The sequence below is a fragment of the Zosterops lateralis genome (genome assembly GCF_965231275.1).
Source record: "Zosterops lateralis genome assembly, chromosome: 3".
NCBI lineage: Eukaryota > Metazoa > Chordata > Aves > Passeriformes > Zosteropidae > Zosterops > Zosterops lateralis.
This window is the reverse complement of record NC_139764.1, coordinates 77436620-77456656: the sequence shown is the minus strand read 5'-3', so window position 1 is coordinate 77456656 and position 20037 is coordinate 77436620. Positions and strand designations below refer to the sequence as shown.

Genomic DNA, 20037 nt, shown 5'->3' with positions numbered 1-20037 from the left:
GAAGCAGAACCACTTAATCAGAAAAAGGATTTCCAAAGTCAGACCTTACACTTGTAAAAAAAAAATTATCGGACTAAGCCAATTCCTAATGGAGTCACTGCGGGTTCTCAGAGTAGAGAAGCCATTCCTAGCCTACAGCTAATTCGGCATCTGGCTTTGCTCAGTGCTACACACATCATTATATTTTGTTGACTTTCTTCCCTGACCTTGCCCATCTTGTTACAATGAAAGTTCACTTGGCAGCAGATAAGGAAAGCAACCAATTGTAAAGCTGAGTGACTATGCAAGAAAATATATGCAAGCCATTTGAAGGTCTTGTAAAACCATGGTTTTACACTGCTCACCCACAGGCTAGGCAAAAAAGGCTAAAAGAACTTGAAAGTTTTCGCTCTCAACACCCAGAAGCTGGAAGGTGCTAGAATTAATACAAGATTTGCACAAGAAAGCCTGGAGTAGGATCAAAAGGGCAGTACAGAAGTATATGGCTGCAGAAGGACCGCCTTCACCAGAAGATACCGAGCTGCACACGTAGCTCAAAGGCAGTTCACACGGGATTTCAAGGGCAGGGCTGGCAGCAGAGCTGCGCTGACACAGATGCTGGCAAGTGTCACCATTCCTGCAGCAATGGAGCCTGGTATGGACAGGGAGCTGGAAACCACAGCAGCCACGCAGTTACCAATCGATACCAACTGAAGGGGGCACAAAACAGGCTGACATCAATTTGGCTGTGGCTGCCCTAGGGATGGCAAAGGCCCAAGGAAGACACCGGGGGAAAAGTGAAGGAGTCACTTCAACGTATTCAGTTAAATCTGCTCTTCAAAAAAGCTGATGTGTTCAGAAAAATATTTAAAAAACAAACTCAAACAGCATAATTACTGCTTTCTTCATGCTTGCAATTCACAAGTCAGTCATTACTTTTTCATCACATAAATGACATCACTGTCAGAAATTATTGCCTGAGGACCTAGACTGAAACTAGATCTGCAATCACATTAAAAGGTCTCTGCAGATGCAAGAGCAGAGTTTAAATTAGCTTTCAAATTATTTTTCCAAATAAGAAACACAGTAAGTGAAGCACCTCAACAACTAATCACTAACAATTAGAAACATAAAAGTAATAACTTTATTCTACAGACTCAACAATTTTAGTAGGGAATTAGCATTGAATAAAGATGACTGTAAATGAAACCCAAGAGTGTACTGAAGCACTTTAAAGGCTTCACCTTAGCCTGTGTGAGTGAAGAGAGCTGTACATATGCGGCTACACAAATAAGCTTGCAGGTCTTTCCTGTACATTTCAACAGTACTCACAAATTGCATAAGATCAACCTTTGGTGTTCACTCTTGGCGTATACCAAACACACTTAGCAAAACTACTGCATCTGCATAATAGACAAGTCCAAACTTTCCCAGGAATAACAAAACTATTAAAAGTACAGCTGTTACTACGGTGTTAAGCAACCTTTAGTGTTTTCTAGGCCCATGGGATGGGATGCAGCAGCAGTTAAGTTTTTCTCCCCCCTGACTTATGTTAGGGCTCTGGTCACCTCCTGGAACCCCAGCAGACAGTACCACAGAGAGCCCTTCCTTGGCACAGCCCAATCCCAGTCTGGTCCCGTTGCTAGGGCTACAAGGCCACACATGAAACACACCCCTAGGCTGAGGGAAAGACACGGACATGCCAAGGGGCTCAAAACAGGCCAGAGACTGGCATCATGCAAACCAGGGTGGCATTAACATAAATTATTTTGTTATAATTCAGTACTGTCTGCATGCAGCAGCACAGTGTTATCATAGTGTCCATCCATCCCTCATTCTGTGTTTTTAACAAGATTACGGTGGGGTAGCAGCTCTGCTCATCATAAACCTGTCTGCTCTTCAACCACAGGTACAGGACTTGAGCAGTATCTACCTTCATTCCAAGGTTTTTAGGAACCACTGGTCACCAAAAGCACTATTACACTTACATAAAAACATACTGATCATTTTTCTGCTGAAATCTTGTTACAGGGACATTTGTGACCTAAATGGATTGCTACGAGCATTACCTAAGAGGCTTTTTGCATAGGAACATTAGCAAGGAGAGAATTCAGCTACTGTCAGGTCTCAGAGGAAACACTCACTGATATAGCAGAATCACTTCTGCACACTGTGATGCATATACAAAAGCCCCAAAGCAGTCATTTTATGTCAGTCATAACCCACGTAATGTCATCATGTACTTGTATTCCTCATGTAATTAGATCTTTTCCCAACTGAGAAGAAAAAAAATAAACCAACAACAAAAAAGCAAATTACAAACTAACAGGATCATTTCACAGTGATGCCATTTAAACTTTTACACCATGAAAATTGTAAAGATTAATAGAGGCAAAGCACGTTTCATCTGAAAGCTTTTATTTAGAACTTTCTTTATGAATTTGTTCTTATCTGAATCTCAATTATCTTTCGTGGACTTCATATTCTCCTCAGAAAACATGTAGCTTTGCTATATGTATTAAACTTACTCTTATCTTAAAACTGTGTCCTGTAAGAAACAGTGGTGTTCTGTGAGTTTCTTTGCTGTAACAGCATAGGTGAGAATTACTCTTCAGGCACCAAATCAACCTCAAATAAGCACATATGCCTGTAAGCATCAAGCGGGTATTCACAAGAATTTTGAATTTGATTCAAAAAAATTACCAGCTACTTTCAATTAATACTCGTTAGTTTCTCTTAGCTCTCAATAAATAGAAAGCGTAAGGCATGTGGAATCCAAATTCTTTAATGGAGCTGAAGCTAAAAAGCATCATCTGCCATTCACCCCGCGGTTTTCAACCGGGACTTTTTCCTTCGTCGGTCGCAAAAATTTCCCTTCGTCCAGATCAACCCAGGCGATCTGGCCACTGCTGCCGGCAGCCCAGGCTCGGGGGAGAGCTACGATGATGTGCAGGTGGGGGCTGCGGGCGCCGAGAGCGGCGGGGCCACTGGAGCGAGGGAGCAGCACCCCAGGCCCCGCTGCCGGCACGGGAGGGGCGGCGAGAGCAGCTACTTGCAGAGCCCCTCCAGCCGCTCCAGCGTGCCCTTCATGTCGCGGATGCGCTTGGCCAGGGCGGGCACGGGCTGCATGGCGCGGTCCAGCTCCTCGCAGCGCGCCACCAGCGCGTACATGGCGCGGATGCTGAGGTCGGCCGCCTCGCCCAGGCTCTCCACGCCGTCGCGGTAGGTCTGGATGCAGCCGACGCTGAGCGCCGTCAGCGCCTGCAGCCCGCAGTGCACGTTCCGCAGCAGCTCGTCCACCTGCGCCGCCACCTGCCCGGCCAGGGCCACCACGTCCTGCAGCGCCCCGGGGTCGATGGCGGGGATGGAGGACCCGCCGCCCCCCGCCGGAGGCTCGCCCCGCGGGGCGCCGCTCAGCCGGATCCGCCGCTCCAGGTTGTTGGCTACGAACTGGGTGAGGCGCCCCTCGCGCAGCACCGTCCCCTCCAGTTCTAGGGCGCTAGCCAGCGTCGCTCGCCGCCCCTCCGGCAGCTGCCGCACCGCTGCCGCTGCCTCCCCTCCGCCGCCGGCCAGGCTGAGCGCCTCCAGGCTCCGCTCGTTCCGCCCCCGCCCCTCCGGCGGCGCGGCGGCCGGGCTCGGCTCCTCCATGGCGAGCTACGCGTGCCCGCCCGCCACCACCGCCCACCGAGGGGGCGCGCCGACGCCTGTTTACGTCTCCCGCGATTGGCTGCGGGGCCCGCGGGGGTGCGGCCCCGGCCGTCCGTGCGGATTCCGATTGGCCGGTGGAACACCGCCCGCCCGCCGCGCACTGCGAGCCCGTGACTCGGAGACAGGGGGCGTGCCCGCCCGGATTGGGCGGCCCCGAGGGGAGGCGTGGCCCCGAGTGTTTGTGTCGCTTCCGATTGGCTGGAGCGAGGGCAGTGAGGCTGCCGCTCCGCCGCCACTGGCGGGGCGCGGCGGAGAGGGGCGGTGCCGGCGCCGTCAGCGCACGGCGGTTGGTGCGGGGGCGGAAGTGGGCGGGCCGCACCCGGGTAACAACACCGGGGAGCTGCTGGCGGTTCTCCTCACTCCCCCGCCATGTTCTCCTAGCGGCGGCTCCGGTTGCGCCACCACTTCCTCAGCCCGTGACAAAGCCCGGGCAGACCCTCCCCAGCAACCCGACCCGCTCGTCCCCGATTGGGCTCGACCCCTCTCCCCGGCATAACTCTGGGTACCCACGTCCCACCATGGTTACCACCACGGCGCCGCCGCCCTTTCTGGCTCGGATCTCGGCGGGCACCGAAGACCCGCGGCGGCTGCCGCCCTCCACCCTGCTCCAGCGCCTCCGGCGCGGGGACAGCAACTGCGAGAACCAGCCCAGCTGCTGCCTGGCGGGCCCGGGGGGCAGCGCCCGCCCCGCGCTGAAGAGGGTGCGGCGGAGAAAGGGAAAGATCCGGCCCGGCCCCGCGGGGCTCCTGCCCAGCCGCTACCAGCAGTACCAGCAGCACCGCGCCGGGCTGGGGAGAAGGACGCCGCTGGGAACCGACCTGGTGACGGACGCCCCCCCGGAGGAGCCCCCTGCGCCTGCCCCCTCGAGACCCGCGCCCGGCAAACCCCTCAGGAAGGAGGTAAAGACAAGGCTGCGCTACTTTTCCTCACTTCAGCCCTCTCTCGGTGCCCGGCGAGCCGGGAGACCGTTTTTGTTTCTGCTCGGGGCGGTGGGGGAGCGGCGAGCGGGGCGCCCCCTCAGAGCGGGGCGGGGGGAGCGCGCGGGGGGGCAGCGGAGTTTCCGTTACGCTCGGACAGGGCGGGGCGGGACCGAAAGGCGAACCGCGGCCGGCGATTGGCCACCCGGAGCCCACCAATGGGCGCCCGGCGCTGCGCCCCAGCAACAAGCCAGATTTAGCCCTGCCGCTGGCCGCGCGCCAGCCCCGCCCCCCGCTCGCCGAAGGCGGGACGTGCGCGGCGCGCAGCGCCCCATGGCGGCCGGGGGGGCTCCGCGCCCTCAGACCGGCCGTGCCCCCCGAGCGGGGGATCCGCTGTGGGATTAGCGAGAAATAGCGGGGAGAAGGCTTCTCGGCACCGTTCTCCCTGCCGTAGCGGCCCCCGGTGCCTCCCTGAGTGTCGGGGGCGGTGAGGGAGCGCGGAGGAGAGGGGTCGTGGTTGACGTGACTCTTCTTTGTCTCCGCAGTTCTTGAAAAACAAGATGGGAAAGACGGAGAAGGCGGCCGTCCCCTACGGCCAGCCCGTTCACAGCTTACACCTGTGTGAACAACCAAAGATTAACAGGCAGAAGAGTAAGTGTAACACGCCAGTGACGAAGATCGCCTCGGCGAAAAAGATAGAGAACTTTTGGCAGGATTCTGTGTCGCCGGATATAGTTCAGAAGCAGGAGAAAAAGCCACTTAAAAACACAGAGAACTTCAGAAATGCCAAGTCCAAGAAACCTATCGCCCTAAATGAAGTGAGCCAAAAAGAAAATTATGCTGGGGCAAAGTTTAGTGACCCACCATCTCCCAGTGTCCTTCCAAAGCCTCCCAGCCACTGGGTGGGTGGCACAGCTGAACTGTCTGACCAAAACAGGGAGCTGATGGCAGTCCATTTGAAAACTCTCCTAAAAGTTCAAGCGTAGTTTCCAACATCTCTTGAGTAATTGGCAAAGAAACTCCATCCAGGAAACTTAAACATGCCTTGTTGCAATAAAGATTGCAAAAGACTGTCAAGTCTTATAATCACATAAAAAAAAAAAACAAACCTTGTATTATATTTTTTATGGTTGTGTAAATAGTGTACATCTTGTATTATGTGTATATTCTTGTTCATACTTTGAGAGGTACATTTTAGTTTTGTTATGAAAGGATGTATTTTGCACTGCCTGATTGGTAGATGTCTTGTATATAAAATATGGACAATTTTACTCTGTGCTTGACACATGAAGACTTGACTTGCTTTGCACAAGGTAATGAAAATTTTGGAAGGAGAGTACAGTACAGCTTTCTCATTAAGGTTCCAGATCAAATGTGAATGTTTTATTTGTGCACTACTGACAATAGTTTTACATTCTGCCTCCCAATCAAGTATAAACATGGAATTTTCATACAAATGTGAAGTTTTGCCCTCTGCTCTGGAAACTATCTGGAATTCCTGTTCATCTGTTCGTTTTTAAAATTAACTGGAATTTGACTAAAATTCCTGCCCACCAATTTGAGCACTGCTGATTTCTTTAAAGAAGTTTAAAAAAAAATCAACAAAAAAAACCAAGGGAAAAAAAAAAAAAGGAAAGAGCAGAGCTTTCTGCCAAGAATTCAATTGGTCACTAAAAAATTAAATAAAACAATTTGGCCTCCCCTTATACATGTCTCTGTTTTTCTTTGAGTGTGTGTCTGTTAATTCAAGTATGTGAATTTAAATTACTTGGTTACCTTTTAGTGCATTAGTATAAATACTTTGTCTTCTAACTATCTCAGGCAAAATTAAGAGATTAAACAGCTCACCAAGAATTCCTTATGTTTATAAACAAAGTCACCTTTGTGACAAGTTGTTCTGGGATTGTTTGGTTTATTGAAAACACATTTAAACATTGGAGTTCATGCAGTAATGCTCCTTAAATGTTTTCATAGTAAATGGCTGTTAAAACGACTCAATACTGAAAAGTAGCAGTGAGGGAAAATGAATGGAGCAAGTAGAATTTTGTATTTTTCACCAGGTTTGTCTCTTGCTCGTAGCTATGCTGGAAAATACATTCCCCTGACTTAAAATTCTTAAGGAGTTGGACTGTGGATTAGTCTGACAGGCATGTTGAGAAGGTAACAGATTTGTAGTTATTTTCCTAATCTAGTGTTCAAATAAGATTAATACTAGGAAGTATGTGAAATGTACCTAAGATAGAAAAGCATTTTTGAGTATTTTTAACTTTTTGGATCCACCAAAAATAATACACTTTCCATGCTCCAGTGTCCTAGGAGAGGTACGTGGGAGGAAAACGGCAGCTTCTGTCTGGCTGAAGTGGCTCCATAGCGTGAGCAGCATTTGCAGAGGTGAAGCAATATTCGGTGTGCTCATGGTGCTCATGGTGCTGCAGCCTTGGTCTAGAGCGTCGCTTCATTCTGCACAGGGCCATTGGTGCGATTCGTTAGTGCAGCCCTGACGTGAGCTTGGTCAAAAGCTCAAAAACTGAGGATTTTTTGGCTTGCTTAGAGACATTGGTTATGTAGTTGTAAAATTAGTCTATTTAGCTATAGATTTTCTAAACTAAGGGTTGATAGAAAATTTTCGGTTTGCCTCAAAGAATTAGAGGTTCACTGTCTTGCAGAAGAGACTGGTATTGGTCTACTCGAGGTCAATGTGTGGCTTCAACAACCCAGTTTCCTGCCTAATCTAAATACTCCATAATTTAGTGTTGCCTGTTTTCTATTCTAAAAATGAAGAAAACCCTTCCTGGTTTTCTGCTTGTGGCTTTTTTTTTTTTCTTTCAAATTCCACTGGAATCTCGCTGAGGATGACTCAAGGACACTCTTAGGTCCCAGTTTGCTATATTAGGTAAATGCTGTATTGATTTGCCATTATGCCTTTCTCCCCCTCCTTTTTTTTCTTTTGCCTGAGTCCACCGAAGTGCAAAGCAAAATGCCTTAACAATTGCCCATAGCTTTAGGCAACGGTTTTGTCTGGTCACCGTGAATCTTATCTAACTAGCTTAGATAAGAGGGAGTTTCCATCCCCCAGTGGGTTGGCATTGTTTAGAAGGATGTGTCCTTTTTTCCCCCCCGATTATTATCTCATTTACCATCAGCTTCTTCCTTACCCTTCGAGGCTGAGCGGGAATGCTAGCTCTGATCCTGGGTAAAATTTATCAATGTCACATACCTCTGTTTCTGCCCTGATTTGCCAACACATCCTCAGGGTTAAAGAATTCATTAAATGTTAATTGCCAATAATTCTCAGCTCCTCAGTCAATTCTTTGAGAGCTGGTGGTTGTGTTCCGAAGTTGGGAACTTAAAACTTCCCGTACCTTGTTGGACCCTAAAGGGTAAGAGAACAATCTGGTCTTTCTAAACAGTAGCAAAAAACCCAAAGCCTGTTTAGCACACGTCTGTGTCAATGATCCGGCAGGAGTGTTGGAGCACTTCATGTTTCTGTTTTCCTGAGATCTCTGGGTTGAGCCTCTTCCTGCACAATGGACTGGTTTGTATTTTAGGCTTGAGTGCAACATACGCTTCAACATGACCAGCTGAAAATCAGAACGTGGTCATCTTTTAGGACCATATTCTGCACTTAACTTGTCACTTGCCTGCTTTATGTTTCTACAGTATCATCTTACAGGGATTTTCACTCTCAAGATTTCCTTCACTTCGACAAATTCCTTATCCCAGTTCCCTGAACGGGCCATTGTATTACATGAACATACTCTTTTTTGAGTTTAGAGCCAGCAAAACGTTAGTGTCGTATGTGGAGAGCTTGTTTGCAGTGTAAGTTACAGTGTGACCAGCCTTTAAGGAAGAGAATGAACAAAATTAGTGGATGTGTTCTCAGCTAGTCAAGTATCTGCTGTACAGGAATTAAATAAATTGCTTATTAAATCTTCTGAGGTCATTAAGGAAACTGAACATTAGCACTTCAGTTAGATAATGGAAATGCTTTCTGTTTAAAAGTCTAGTGCAATGCTGTGTAGAACTGCAGGGGAATCAACTCTACCACTTTACTTCTAAACAGTTAAATGTTATGCCTTGATGGTCCTGAAAAATTAACTCTCATGGAGGACAGAAGTATCTCTTGTTGGGCTCTCATGTGTGACCAGGGCTTAGCCCATTAGACAGCTTCATTAATAATGGCTGGCTTGATGCTCTACTAAGGCTAAAATATTTCTGCCTCCTAATGCAACAGGAACTAGAAATCCTGTGTGCATTTGAACATTATTACACCACGATCTCTTCAGAGATTTTGCTGAATTCTGCTGAATATTTAAGCAATCTGCATATGAGACTATAATTTTATTTCATCTGATTAATATTTTATCCAAGGCATGTAATTTTCAGCAGTACTTCAGTTATTTTCAAATTATTTTATTAAGCTTTTTCATTGTAAAACATTTGATAACTGTCACACTTAAGGATTTTTTTCTTTTTTACACAATTTTGAAATCAAGTACAAAGTTCTGTAGATTATATGAAGCCTGAAGATTATAGATGATGTTTTGTTGTAATTTTGAAAATAAGTTTATCTTTATTTTCTACATAGAATCATAGAATGGCCATTGAAAGGAGCCTTAAAGATCACCTAGTTCCAACCCCCTTGCCATGGGCAAAGACACTCCTCTAGACCAGGTTTCTCAAAGCCCCATCCATACTGGTGTGGAGCATCTCCAGGGATGGGGCATCCCCAGCTTTCTCTGGATAATATGTTCCAGTGCCTCACCACCCTTATAGCAAAGAACTTCATCCTAATATCTAATCTAAACCTGCTCTCCTTCAGTTTGAAACCATTCCCCCTTTTCCTGTCCCTATATGCTCCCTTTTAAAGTCCCTCTCCATCTTTCTTGTAGGTTCCCTTCAGGTTCTGGAAGGAAAGTATTGGCATTTCCATTATGCAGTTAAACACATTCCTTTTTTTCCTTCTACAACTTCTTGTGCTCTTTGAATTTTTATTTTACAGTGTGTTCTTTAAATATTTTTTTCATATTACATGCTTGACTGAACTTTTTAAGAGGATTTATTTTCTATTGTCATTTCTAAGATGATTTTCTGTTAGGAGTAGGCTGGTTCTTACCTGAAGGAGGCTATGATGTAAGTAAGAGGTAAAGTTGCAAAATGTAAACATTTACTGTGAAAAACTGATGCTACCTTGTTGAACAGGAACCACAGTGTTAAATATTTTTGATACTGAGAAATAAATACTTAGATGCTGTTTCACTAGAAAAGATTGATGAAGAGCATATCCATCAATTAAGGAGAAATACATTATCTAATAAAAGGACCTAAGTGCTGAAGCTGAGCAATAGAATGTTACCAGCAATTTTAAGGCTGCAAACTTCTGGCTTGCTTTGAGGGTGTAGGAGAATGTTATCAGAGCTAAGACAGGAAGGTCGACAATTCAGCTGAATTTGAAAAAAGTTTCCTGAGGAATTAATTTGTGCAACAAACATGTCCTAGCAGAGTGTCCCCCTGTGTTGAAGTCAGCATTCTCTAACTTTTTTCCCATGGAGTAATAAAGTCTTATTTGTTCAACTCCCAAAAAACAGGCTGTAGATTTTGCAAAGCCCTGACTGTCTTGGAAGGCTGCATTGGTACATTTATTTAACCTTAGCCTAGTGACATTACTACAAGTGTGTGGCAGATGCATCACATAGTCTGAGTGGTTCATAAATCCTTCAGTTTGAGAACTAGGCTGCATATGTGCACTTACAGTGTAGGTTGCCTGTGATGAGTAAATTGGCGTGATTTCCCTAAATTATACCTAGAAGAGGAAGTGTTTGGGATCCAGGACTTTTCTCATACAGTCAGACTTTGCTGACTCTTTTGTTGTAGTTCAGTGGTGTAATCATCATGGCCCTTGTGCCATTCTTAAAGTCATAAAACAAAAGGTTTTGGGGAGATTGCTGTTTGTATTAAAGATGCCATTTGCTCCTTTAATGAAGCAGTGTGCTTTCATCTAGTAGGCCTTTGAACCCTTTAATTTGCCAATGTCCTTATAAGTGGTGATGGCAATGGCCATCAAAATAAAATTTACTTTGTTTTTCATTTCCTGAAACAACACCTAGAGCTATGCTTTAATAAAGGGCTTAATATAGAGAGTGAGGGTTTCCTCTAGTTTCTCTCATCACCTGATTCTTGTGTTCTTTACTGCCTAGTGATATAGCTGCACAACAAAGAATAAGGTGTGCCCTTACTTAAAATGATACGTAATTTGAGATCTGTAATTTGCTTTTATGTGTATATAGTATGAAGCTTTTGTAAGTTTCATTCCTAGCATCAGGATATTCAAAAATTGCATGATATCATATTTAGAATAGCAATAGGTCATTGTAGGAGTAGTAATGGAGTAGTAAATTGATAGACCTTGTCCAAATTTTAGACATTCTTTGTATGCAGGTAATAAAAAAGGATGATGTATTTTTGTGCCCCTTCTCCTGTGTGCTAGGAGTGAAAAGTGAAAAAAAAAATGGTGAGACAGGTAGAAAAAAATACCCTGAAAAACAAGGTCAATGAAGAGATGAGAGAAGCTATGTAGATGTCACCATTGTTTGATTTTGGAAGGAAAGATACTGCAAGAAAAAATTATCTCCTGAGGTAGCTGATGCTACTGCAAATCTAAAGAATTTTAATGGCTAGATGAAACTCTGTTTGCTTCTACTCCTTGACTGGGACTGTGTGGAGAATTGAGAGTATGAGATGACAGATCTTGTAACTAAGTTTTTCTCTGACTGGTCAGTACCTACTGTTCATTACTAGAAATTGCACCTTGGTGCAGCATTCTTTATGGTTAGCACTGCTTCAAGTGTCACAAAATGTTGCATAAGTGCTTACTGCTCTCAGGTTTTCATGGTTTTTTAGAAGTAGCCAGGTAAAGTATGTACATTACTGCATATCAGAAGCCTTCATGTTTTAGAGTTGGGAAAACAGTCGTACAGAAGGGAACTAGCTGGCTTGAGATCCCTCAGTAGCCTGTTCATTCACTCAAAAGGGAACTGTTATAAATGCAATGGCAAATATCGGGTTAATAAATGACAATTTATTAACAACAGAATATCGAACACCAGAAAAATGAGAAAACCATAAAAATAGGAAAATGTCAGCGCCGCGCTGGGTAGATAGGGGTCCGCACCGATGTACAAGACGCCCAAATCCACGCCTGTGCAGCTTTCAGTCCAGCATTTTATAGGATTTTTCTGCCCTTAGGCAGTCCAGGTGTCCAGGGTGGGCTGAATAGTCCGAATTTCTTTTCAATGGCCTTCCCAGATCTTGTCAAGTCCCGTTGTTTCATTCCGGGAAGGTTCTTTTCTTATGTCAATTTCACAGGTCAGTCTTATGCTGATTTCATTTTGCAAGTCGTGCCAGAGAGTTGATGAAATCTGCATCGTCGTCAAGAAGGAATTTCTCCTTGCATTGGCGAGGAAGTGATTCTTATCAAGGTTGGCCAGAGTCTTTGTCTAGTCTGATGATTCTTGTCCTGTCTTTGCAACTGAGATTGGCAGGCTGGGGGGGAAACGATTAGCCTCCTACTGGATTTTACATTTTATTAACATTATTCTTATTACACATCGGATTATTATTTCATACACGAATTTTTACCCTAAATTTATCATAGGAACCATAGTGTCTGGAGGTCCAGCTACGTTTTGCCTTTGCCAGTGCATATAGTTTGTTGCATGTGTGATCTACAAGTGTTCCTTGTCTCACTGTGTAGTATGTAAAATGCAGTTAATACAAGGTTCTGCTTAGAAATATTTGTAGTTTGATAGGACTGGTGAGATAAATCAGGATGCGCCTAGGTTTTGTGTTGTATACAGTTTTATTACACAATCATTTTAGTAATTTGCACTATGAAGATGACTGTTACACTTTTCTCCACCCTTTTTTTGGACCCCTTGATACAATGTATAATCCAGATCCAGATCAGCACTGTCCTCTCCACTGCTGATGGGAGACTGATGATGAATTTTTGCTCATTAGCTGCTGTTCTCCACTGTACAAACATGCTGCAGCCAGCAGCTGGCTGAGAGGGCCATGGACATGTGCAGTATCCTCATAGTTCCTTGAGTTTACATTTGCTTTATCTTTAGCCTTTCATTAGATCCTGGAAGAAAGAGAGAGGCCCAGTCTTTCCCGAGAGAGAGCATCTCCCTCCAGGAGGACAGAATATGCAATTTGCGAGTGATCCAGTTTCTCTCTACCATCAGTCAGTCCTTCCAACACCTCAAGCCTTCCTATTACTTTCCCAAACTGTTTTCTTTTTCACTGCAGTGGTTTCTTTTTTTTTTTTTTTTTTTTTTTTTTTTTTTTTTTTTTTGTATTTTCTCCTAAATGCATTTAATTGTTCTCAGTTTACCTCACTTCCAGGCAAATGTTCATATATGTAGGTTTTTTCAGTTGAAAAATCAAATTGAGTGTGCCATATTTATTCTGCTGTGTTCTGGGTACAATTCCTCCGGTATGTACTTTTTCCTAGAGGACAGTTAGATTTTTACAAGATTTTCACAATGATTCTCTTGAGATTTCTCCTGCCAATCTGATGTGAATTGACCTGTCAAGGCTGGATAACCATAACATACCTCACTTGATATCCTGGAGGACTAGAAACAACCAATATACTGGTCCACACTGATACCATAGAATTAATATGTCAAACAACTCAAAACCTCAAACAATTAGATTTTAAGAATTGTTTCCTCAGAGATCAGGAAGTCTGAGGAGTCTGACCTGGACTGGTAACTGCCAGGAAGATGAAAATACAGTCTGCAGCTCTGACACTCATGAACCAAGGCTTTTTATCTAATTTTCTAGGCTGGGTCTGCTGTTTCAGAGCCTGTCACACATACAGCTTGCTTGCTGCATGTGCCAAAACTCCTTAGCCTCCTGCTGTAGGACAGTGGCTGTCTGAGTGTTCAGTGCTAGTTCCATGGTTAGCCAAACATTTCTGACCTGGTTTTGTTGTAGGCAATTTAAGGTAAGAGTTTACACTGCTCCTTTGTGTTTTCTCTCATTTTGGTCAAGGGTAGTCTTTCAAATTTATAACCATTAGGACTGAATTCAACAGCAGCCATGTGACTTCTTGCTGCATGTAAATTAACTTTAATAAAGAGAAACTGGTAACACAGGTGCCATTACTTTGTCCACAGAGATAAATCTGATCAACTAATGGTGTCTGTGCACTGTTAGTTCAACTGAACTCCTATTTTTAATACTTGTCATTTTCACTCTTTATTTTTCAGTTATGAATTTTTACTTTTTTTATTTTTCTGACTACAATGCTGTTGGGAATACATGCTGAAACTCTGGAGAGCCATAGCTGGGTACACAAAAATGAACAAGCAACATATACATTGAAATTTCTGTCTTTAGGAAGTGCTGGGTTAAAAGGAGGGGTCAGGTTAGAACCCCCACATCTGGCAAGCCCCCATCTGGATCACATAGCCACCAGCCTCAGTAAAGTTCTGAAACATGCCAGCTTTGGTGGCTGTATCTGTGTATTTCAGAGTGTTTAAAAAAGGCAGCCTTCCAAAAAACCCCCAGATTTTCTGGTTTTCCCTTCACAGCCCCAGAAGTAGCACTCAGTGAGAGGGCAGCCCACACCCCGAAATAGCCTTGAGATGTAACAGAAAGTTCTGTACAGGCAACACAGCCCAATTTCATCCTCTCCCCTGTGGCAATGCTGAACAGTTAATGTGTATTGCTCTTGTAAGTGATTATTTCCAGTCTTCCAAACTGTTGTATGTTTATATGATTTTTAACACATACACGCCCTACTTTTCAAATACTATGGGAAAACAATGTGAAGATGTGGGGGAAGGGTAAAAGTAATCTTGATCAATTCTTGCAGCCTTGATCCAGATGCCATCTTAGTCACAATTTTCTTAGAAAGGGCTTTGCTCACTTTTAACATTGCTGAAATGGTGATGTGGGCAGCGCTCTTGGGACTGGGAAGGACATGCTTTCCCTCTGGGCTTCAGTGAGATATTGAAGAAGGTGAAGGAGTGGGGAGCTGATACCTGATGACCAGAGGAAGGAGCTCTGCTGACATAGAAACCTTCCTCTGAATTGTCTTCCTCAGCTGCAGCCAGACATCGCTTTTTAAGGACCTCTAGCACACCTCCACCCTTCCTTAATTTCCCTGCCAAAAACGTAAGGAATGCATTTTACACCCAAAGTAACCATGGACACATTCAGTACTTTTTTGGTTCACTTCCAGGGAGCATTGACACCAGGTAGACACAGAGCTGAAGGGGAAAGAAAAGCATTAACAGACAAAAGGTTAAAAAAACACATTACTACTGGCAGAAAAGATGAACCACTCCATGTGCATATTCGATGGTGAAAAGAGCACTGGTACATTTGCTTCAGCAGATGGAGTTACTGCTGCAGGTGTCTCTAAAGCACGTGAATACAGCTTTATGTGTGCTATGCTTAAGAGTCCAAGCAAGTGAGTAGTAGGGAAAACAGTGTCAAGGCCTTGTAGGGCATAGGCTGAGTTCCCTTTAGTAGCTTGCTTTGGCATTCCAGAGGTGGCCCCGAAAGGACCCATTTGGGGAGCAGCAGCTCATCCCTCCTCATTACAGCCTTGCCCAGACCCCCTGCTTGTATTAGGCAGTTGAAGGGTATAATCACTGAGTAATTCTTGGTGAGGGCCTAATTGCAAGTTAATTTTAAGTCAGTTATGTAAAAAGATTAAATCAATCCTTCCCTGTATTTATTTTTCATCACATGCAGACTCAACCACTCTTAAAAATTCTCTATCTGCTTTATTCTGCTGCTTCATCAAGTTGATGTCCACTGCTAATATTTGCTGCTGCTAATACCTGCGTTAGGCAGAGGCTTTGTGAGATCCCAGTGAGTCAGAATAATCTATGTGATGTCGTCAGGCAGTTCGGGGAAAGGCTCTGCAGATGGCAAGCACAGCCAGCAGCAGCTCAATCTGTATTTGTGGCTCAGTGTAATGTATTTATTTGTAAAGAATAGTGGGCAGTAATTTATTAGGCAAGAATATTTTTTAATTATTGTTGTACTGGTGTGTCAGAACAATGAAAAAATAGCCACTAAAAAGGAATAGAAAAAAGTTAATGTTTTTGTTTTTCTTCAGCTCATGTTTTACCAAAAAGGCATCTGGAGATTAGAACAAGTGGATTAGGCAGGAAACCTTCATTTCTAAAAGAAAACATCTGGTGCACTTTTGGCACCATGTACAAAATCAACTAAAAATAATGTCTTTTGTATAACACAAGCTCATGACATATTAATGACTGCATCCCTGAGGTTTTAAAAATTTAGAAAAATTACATTTCCTTCTGCAAACTTATGAACTTTGAAGGAAATTTCAATAATATAAAACTGTATGTGTTGCTCTCTATCCCGTCCTTTTATCACAGGATAAACAGTGTAGAATATGTCATAAATCAAAAAAGTTAATTACCTATGTCTAACCCTGGCTTCAACTTAACAGTCAGCAAACAGAAAGGGACATGTATATTTCTGGCAACTGTTTTAGAGGAGATTATAAATAATTCTGTTTTTCAGAACTTCACTAGTTGATCTAGGCCAATACATGTTGTCAGTACTAACCTAGTCAGAACATCGGATAGGTATCAAATCTTATATTTCCAAAGAAATCTTCTGTAAGATATTAGAGAGTAGTATAAAATACAATGCTTTTTCATTTCTTCTTCAAACTTTCCTTTTTAAAAATATTTGTAATTATTTTGGTTAATTATTAATAAATTATTATGGAAAATTATATGAATATTTATAAAAAATCATAAATTATGGCATTCATAAATGTAAATAAGCTACAATACTTTCCAGGCCTGATGGATTTTAACTTTACCAGTATTTTTCAGCAGTACATTTTGTAGATTAGATGCCCATTAAGTGACAAATTAAAGATTCACTGCTACATGAATGTACAGGCAGCTTCATGGCTAATGAGAGCTATTACTCAATTGGCAAAAATATGTAAGAAAAAAGAAGGAGGCCTTTTAAAGTTCCTTTTTTATTAAAAACATCCTAACTGTTGAAAACAAGTTATTTATAATATACCATCTCACTCTGAATTTAGAACCAATCAAATTGTATGCTTGGACTGTGCTCATACTTTATAATTAACACCAGTTAAAACGTTTAACATTTCAGTTAAAAGCCTAAAAGCCAAACATTATCACAATTGAAAATCCTCCCCTACAGGGGACAAAACAAAATAAATTACAGCTTATCAAAATGTCCCTAATACTTTTAACTGAATATACTTAATTTTGACTTTTAAAATAGGATTTCTATATGAGATACCAGATGATTACTTGTCTAATTTACCTGTGCATCACCTTTCACTGTGATTAATCTAAGCCTTTTAACAATATCCTATGAAACTAACCCAGCTGTTCACCTGGCCCAAACGAGCTAATTGCACTTTAGAGCGTGGATCCTATTTCATACTCACTCAGCCTGGCCTTCTGTTGAGTTAGGTTTTGCTGTTGTTGTTGTTTTTGGTGTTTGGGATTTTTTTATTAGCAAAGCTTTTGACAGGTTTTGCAAGACTTGACAGTTTAGCCTCAGCTCTGTTTCGGAGGTGCTCATGACATGGAGGTCTTGGAGTGTCACTGTGCCAGCACAGATTTTCTCTTGACAATGGAAACACCAGTTCCTGAACCTGAGGACCCTTTCTGGGAGCTTGACACTGATTTTTCCACTTTCTTCGACCTCTCCTATAATGACTCAGACTGTCCTTGATTACCCCATTAATCTACAGCATCTTGGAAATGATCTGGAGTGGAACTGAGACTGTCATCTCAGTTCTCAAATCTCAGCTGTGGAAGTGTCACAGTGTCACCTGTACTTTGACAGGCAAACCCAACACACTATTATTACAGCACTTCTTCAGGAAAACGAAAGTATTTTTTAAAGCAGAAATTACATCTTGGTCATGCATCCTTGATCTGTCTTGTCAATTCTGTAAACAGTGTTCATATATATTACTTGGTCTTAGATCTAGATACCTCACAACACTGTTTTTCATATTTAAGAATAGTTTATTCGCATTCAGATTTCCGACAACTCTGATTTGTGCTACCAAATTACTCATGTGAAGAATAAAAAATATTGCTGTGCATTGAATGATATCATCAGCAGAATAAATATAAGAAAACATTTAAAACACAACATTATCGCTACCACCTCCTCAAACAAAAATAGTGCTAACAGGTTTTTGTGAATCTAGGGCTTTGTTCAAAGTAATTTCATAAGAACTTTTCCATATTCTACCTGTAAACTGAGTGTTCCTGTCTAAGCACAGAAATGGAGGAGATAAAAGCAAATGAGATAAATGAGATATGTAACAGATGAAAATTTAGGGACATCCTGGCCAGGAAGCTAAATAAAGCTTCATTAATGATTTAGTCCTGCATAATAATGGGATAAAGTGCACCTCACCCTGGGACATTCACCACATGTCTGGACAGTTCTCATTCTTTGGTTTTTAACTAAGTGTGGGTCTGTGTCCAGACAGCAGGACTTCTGCATTACTAAGGAGAGGACATTCAAAGTGCTGGGAGAGATATTTCTGAGAAAAAGCAAGTACAAACATGCATACCAAATGAAATCAGTCACAGAAAATGTCACCATGGGTCTAAGACCTGACTCCACAGACACTTACAGACATGTTTATTTTTCCTGTTACTAAGTGGACTTGGTGATGTGGTAATTCAGAACAAAACTGTGCAGGTACTGAACCTGTGTTCCTGCTCAGGGCCTCACCAAAGACCTGTGTTTGCAAGCTAAGTTGAAAGGTAGTAATAATTTCCCAAACTCTATATACACCTTCATCATCTTCATTCCCCTCACTCAATGTGTATCTCACAAAGGGCACTAGGAAAGCAAATGTGATCAATGGTGGTCACCCCATGGACTAGGATGAGACCTGCCTTGTGAGAAGGGTGTGTTGTTCCTACACCATTACCTCAATGATGACTCCTCCAAAGGGCTGTTTGTGCATCCTTTTGAGGCAGGAAGAAACATGTTGGGCGCTGCAGGCCATCAGTTTGATGGTCTCTAACCCTCCCCAGCCAAGGAGGTGACATCAGATCTGCTGCCATGGGAGGGCAGCAAGGATTTGTGCCTACTTGATGGGAAGGTCTGTCCACAGCATGATGTGGTTGCAGTGGCACTGTGCCTCCCTGGGACCTCCAGTCCATGGCCGTGGCTCATGGTTTGTCTTCAGTGAAGGACTAGAAAGAGCTATCACAGCTGTTGTACAAAGTGAGATGTATATTTTGAGGGTATCAATGAGTTATAATAATTTCTTCTTATCTTTCCAGGCAGGTGTGTGGCTCCAAGATGGGGTATCTGAGGTGTTTCTCATGTAAGCTGAATATCTACACCGTAGGGAGAGCTGTAGGTCTATCATATTTGGAGATTTGGAAAGTTCCTCTGGCAGTCCATAAAAATTGCTTTGCTAAGGTTCACAGTATTAAAGTCTAATGGAACCAGTAGCTCCTAATACATGACCATAAGGTAACTGAGGCTGGAAGGGACCTCAGGAGCCCTCTGGGCCTGCCTCCTGCTCACAGCAGGGGTGGCTGCTAGGTCAGGCCAGGTTACTCAGGGCCAATTCTGATCATCTGAAATGGAGCCTGGCAGAGGGTTGGATGGCTGAATGCCTTCACCCTTTCCCTGTCATGCAGGATTTTCCCTGTCAGAGAGTATAAATATATCTCCATAATGCTAACAGATTGGGAAAGCTTTAAAATCAGTCTGTCCCTGTTACCTGTACATTGAGTTAAAAGGGCTGAAAGATATAAAATGTTTAAGAATGAACAGGATTAAAAGAATAAGCAGATTTAAAAAATCACAATGGGTCTTGTGTAAAGTGTTTGTATTCATCAATTGTCATCTAAAATCAAATGATTATTTTGTCTAGTGTCCCTTGAGAGGATTTGTCCCAGATTTGTGGAAAGCATATCCTTATGTTACAAACAGAATGCCAAGTACACACACTCTATTTATAACTGAACTGAATGTTTATATATATTTAAATTTTAAAAATTTGAACAGATTAAAAAACCCTAAAATATCCATACAGCATAATAATTGGTTATATTGTTCTACAAACAGGATGCTCAGCAGGCTTAAGATAACTCATTCTCTTTGCCAAATAGCAATTTTGCATTAAAGGTCCATAAAATCAAGTGAATACATGCTGGAACTGTGAGCTTCACATCCATGTTACTCCACAAGCAGAGCTCAGTAAAGCATCTGATCTGTCTGCACATTGTGCCTCACCATAGACAATGTTATTCAATTTTTCTTTTTCTTTATACTTTTAGAAGGATTTATATGCTAGTTTTTAAGTGACATTCTGGAATAGGCTGGATACAATAATGAA

The 20037-nt window shown here is 43.1% G+C and overlaps 2 protein-coding genes across 2 annotated transcripts; one reads left to right on the top strand and one right to left on the bottom strand.

Moving 5' to 3' along the window:
• Nucleotides 1-2380: 2380 nt before the first annotated feature.
• BORCS6 (BLOC-1 related complex subunit 6) lies at nucleotides 2381-3795 on the bottom strand. Its single transcript, XM_083856616.1, has one exon. It carries the CDS (start codon nucleotides 3625-3627, stop codon nucleotides 3028-3030), a length of 600 nt encoding a protein of 199 aa, XP_083712742.1. The 5' UTR covers nucleotides 3628-3795; the 3' UTR covers nucleotides 2381-3027.
• Nucleotides 3796-3984: 189 nt separating this feature from the next.
• On the top strand, nucleotides 3985-6310 carry PNRC1 (proline rich nuclear receptor coactivator 1). Its single transcript, XM_083856615.1, has 2 exons — nucleotides 3985-4586; nucleotides 5150-6310. The coding sequence occupies exons 1-2, from the start codon at nucleotides 4206-4208 to the stop codon at nucleotides 5588-5590; spliced, it is 822 nt and encodes a 273-aa protein (XP_083712741.1). The 5' UTR covers nucleotides 3985-4205; the 3' UTR covers nucleotides 5591-6310.
• Nucleotides 6311-20037: the final 13727 nt, after the last annotated feature.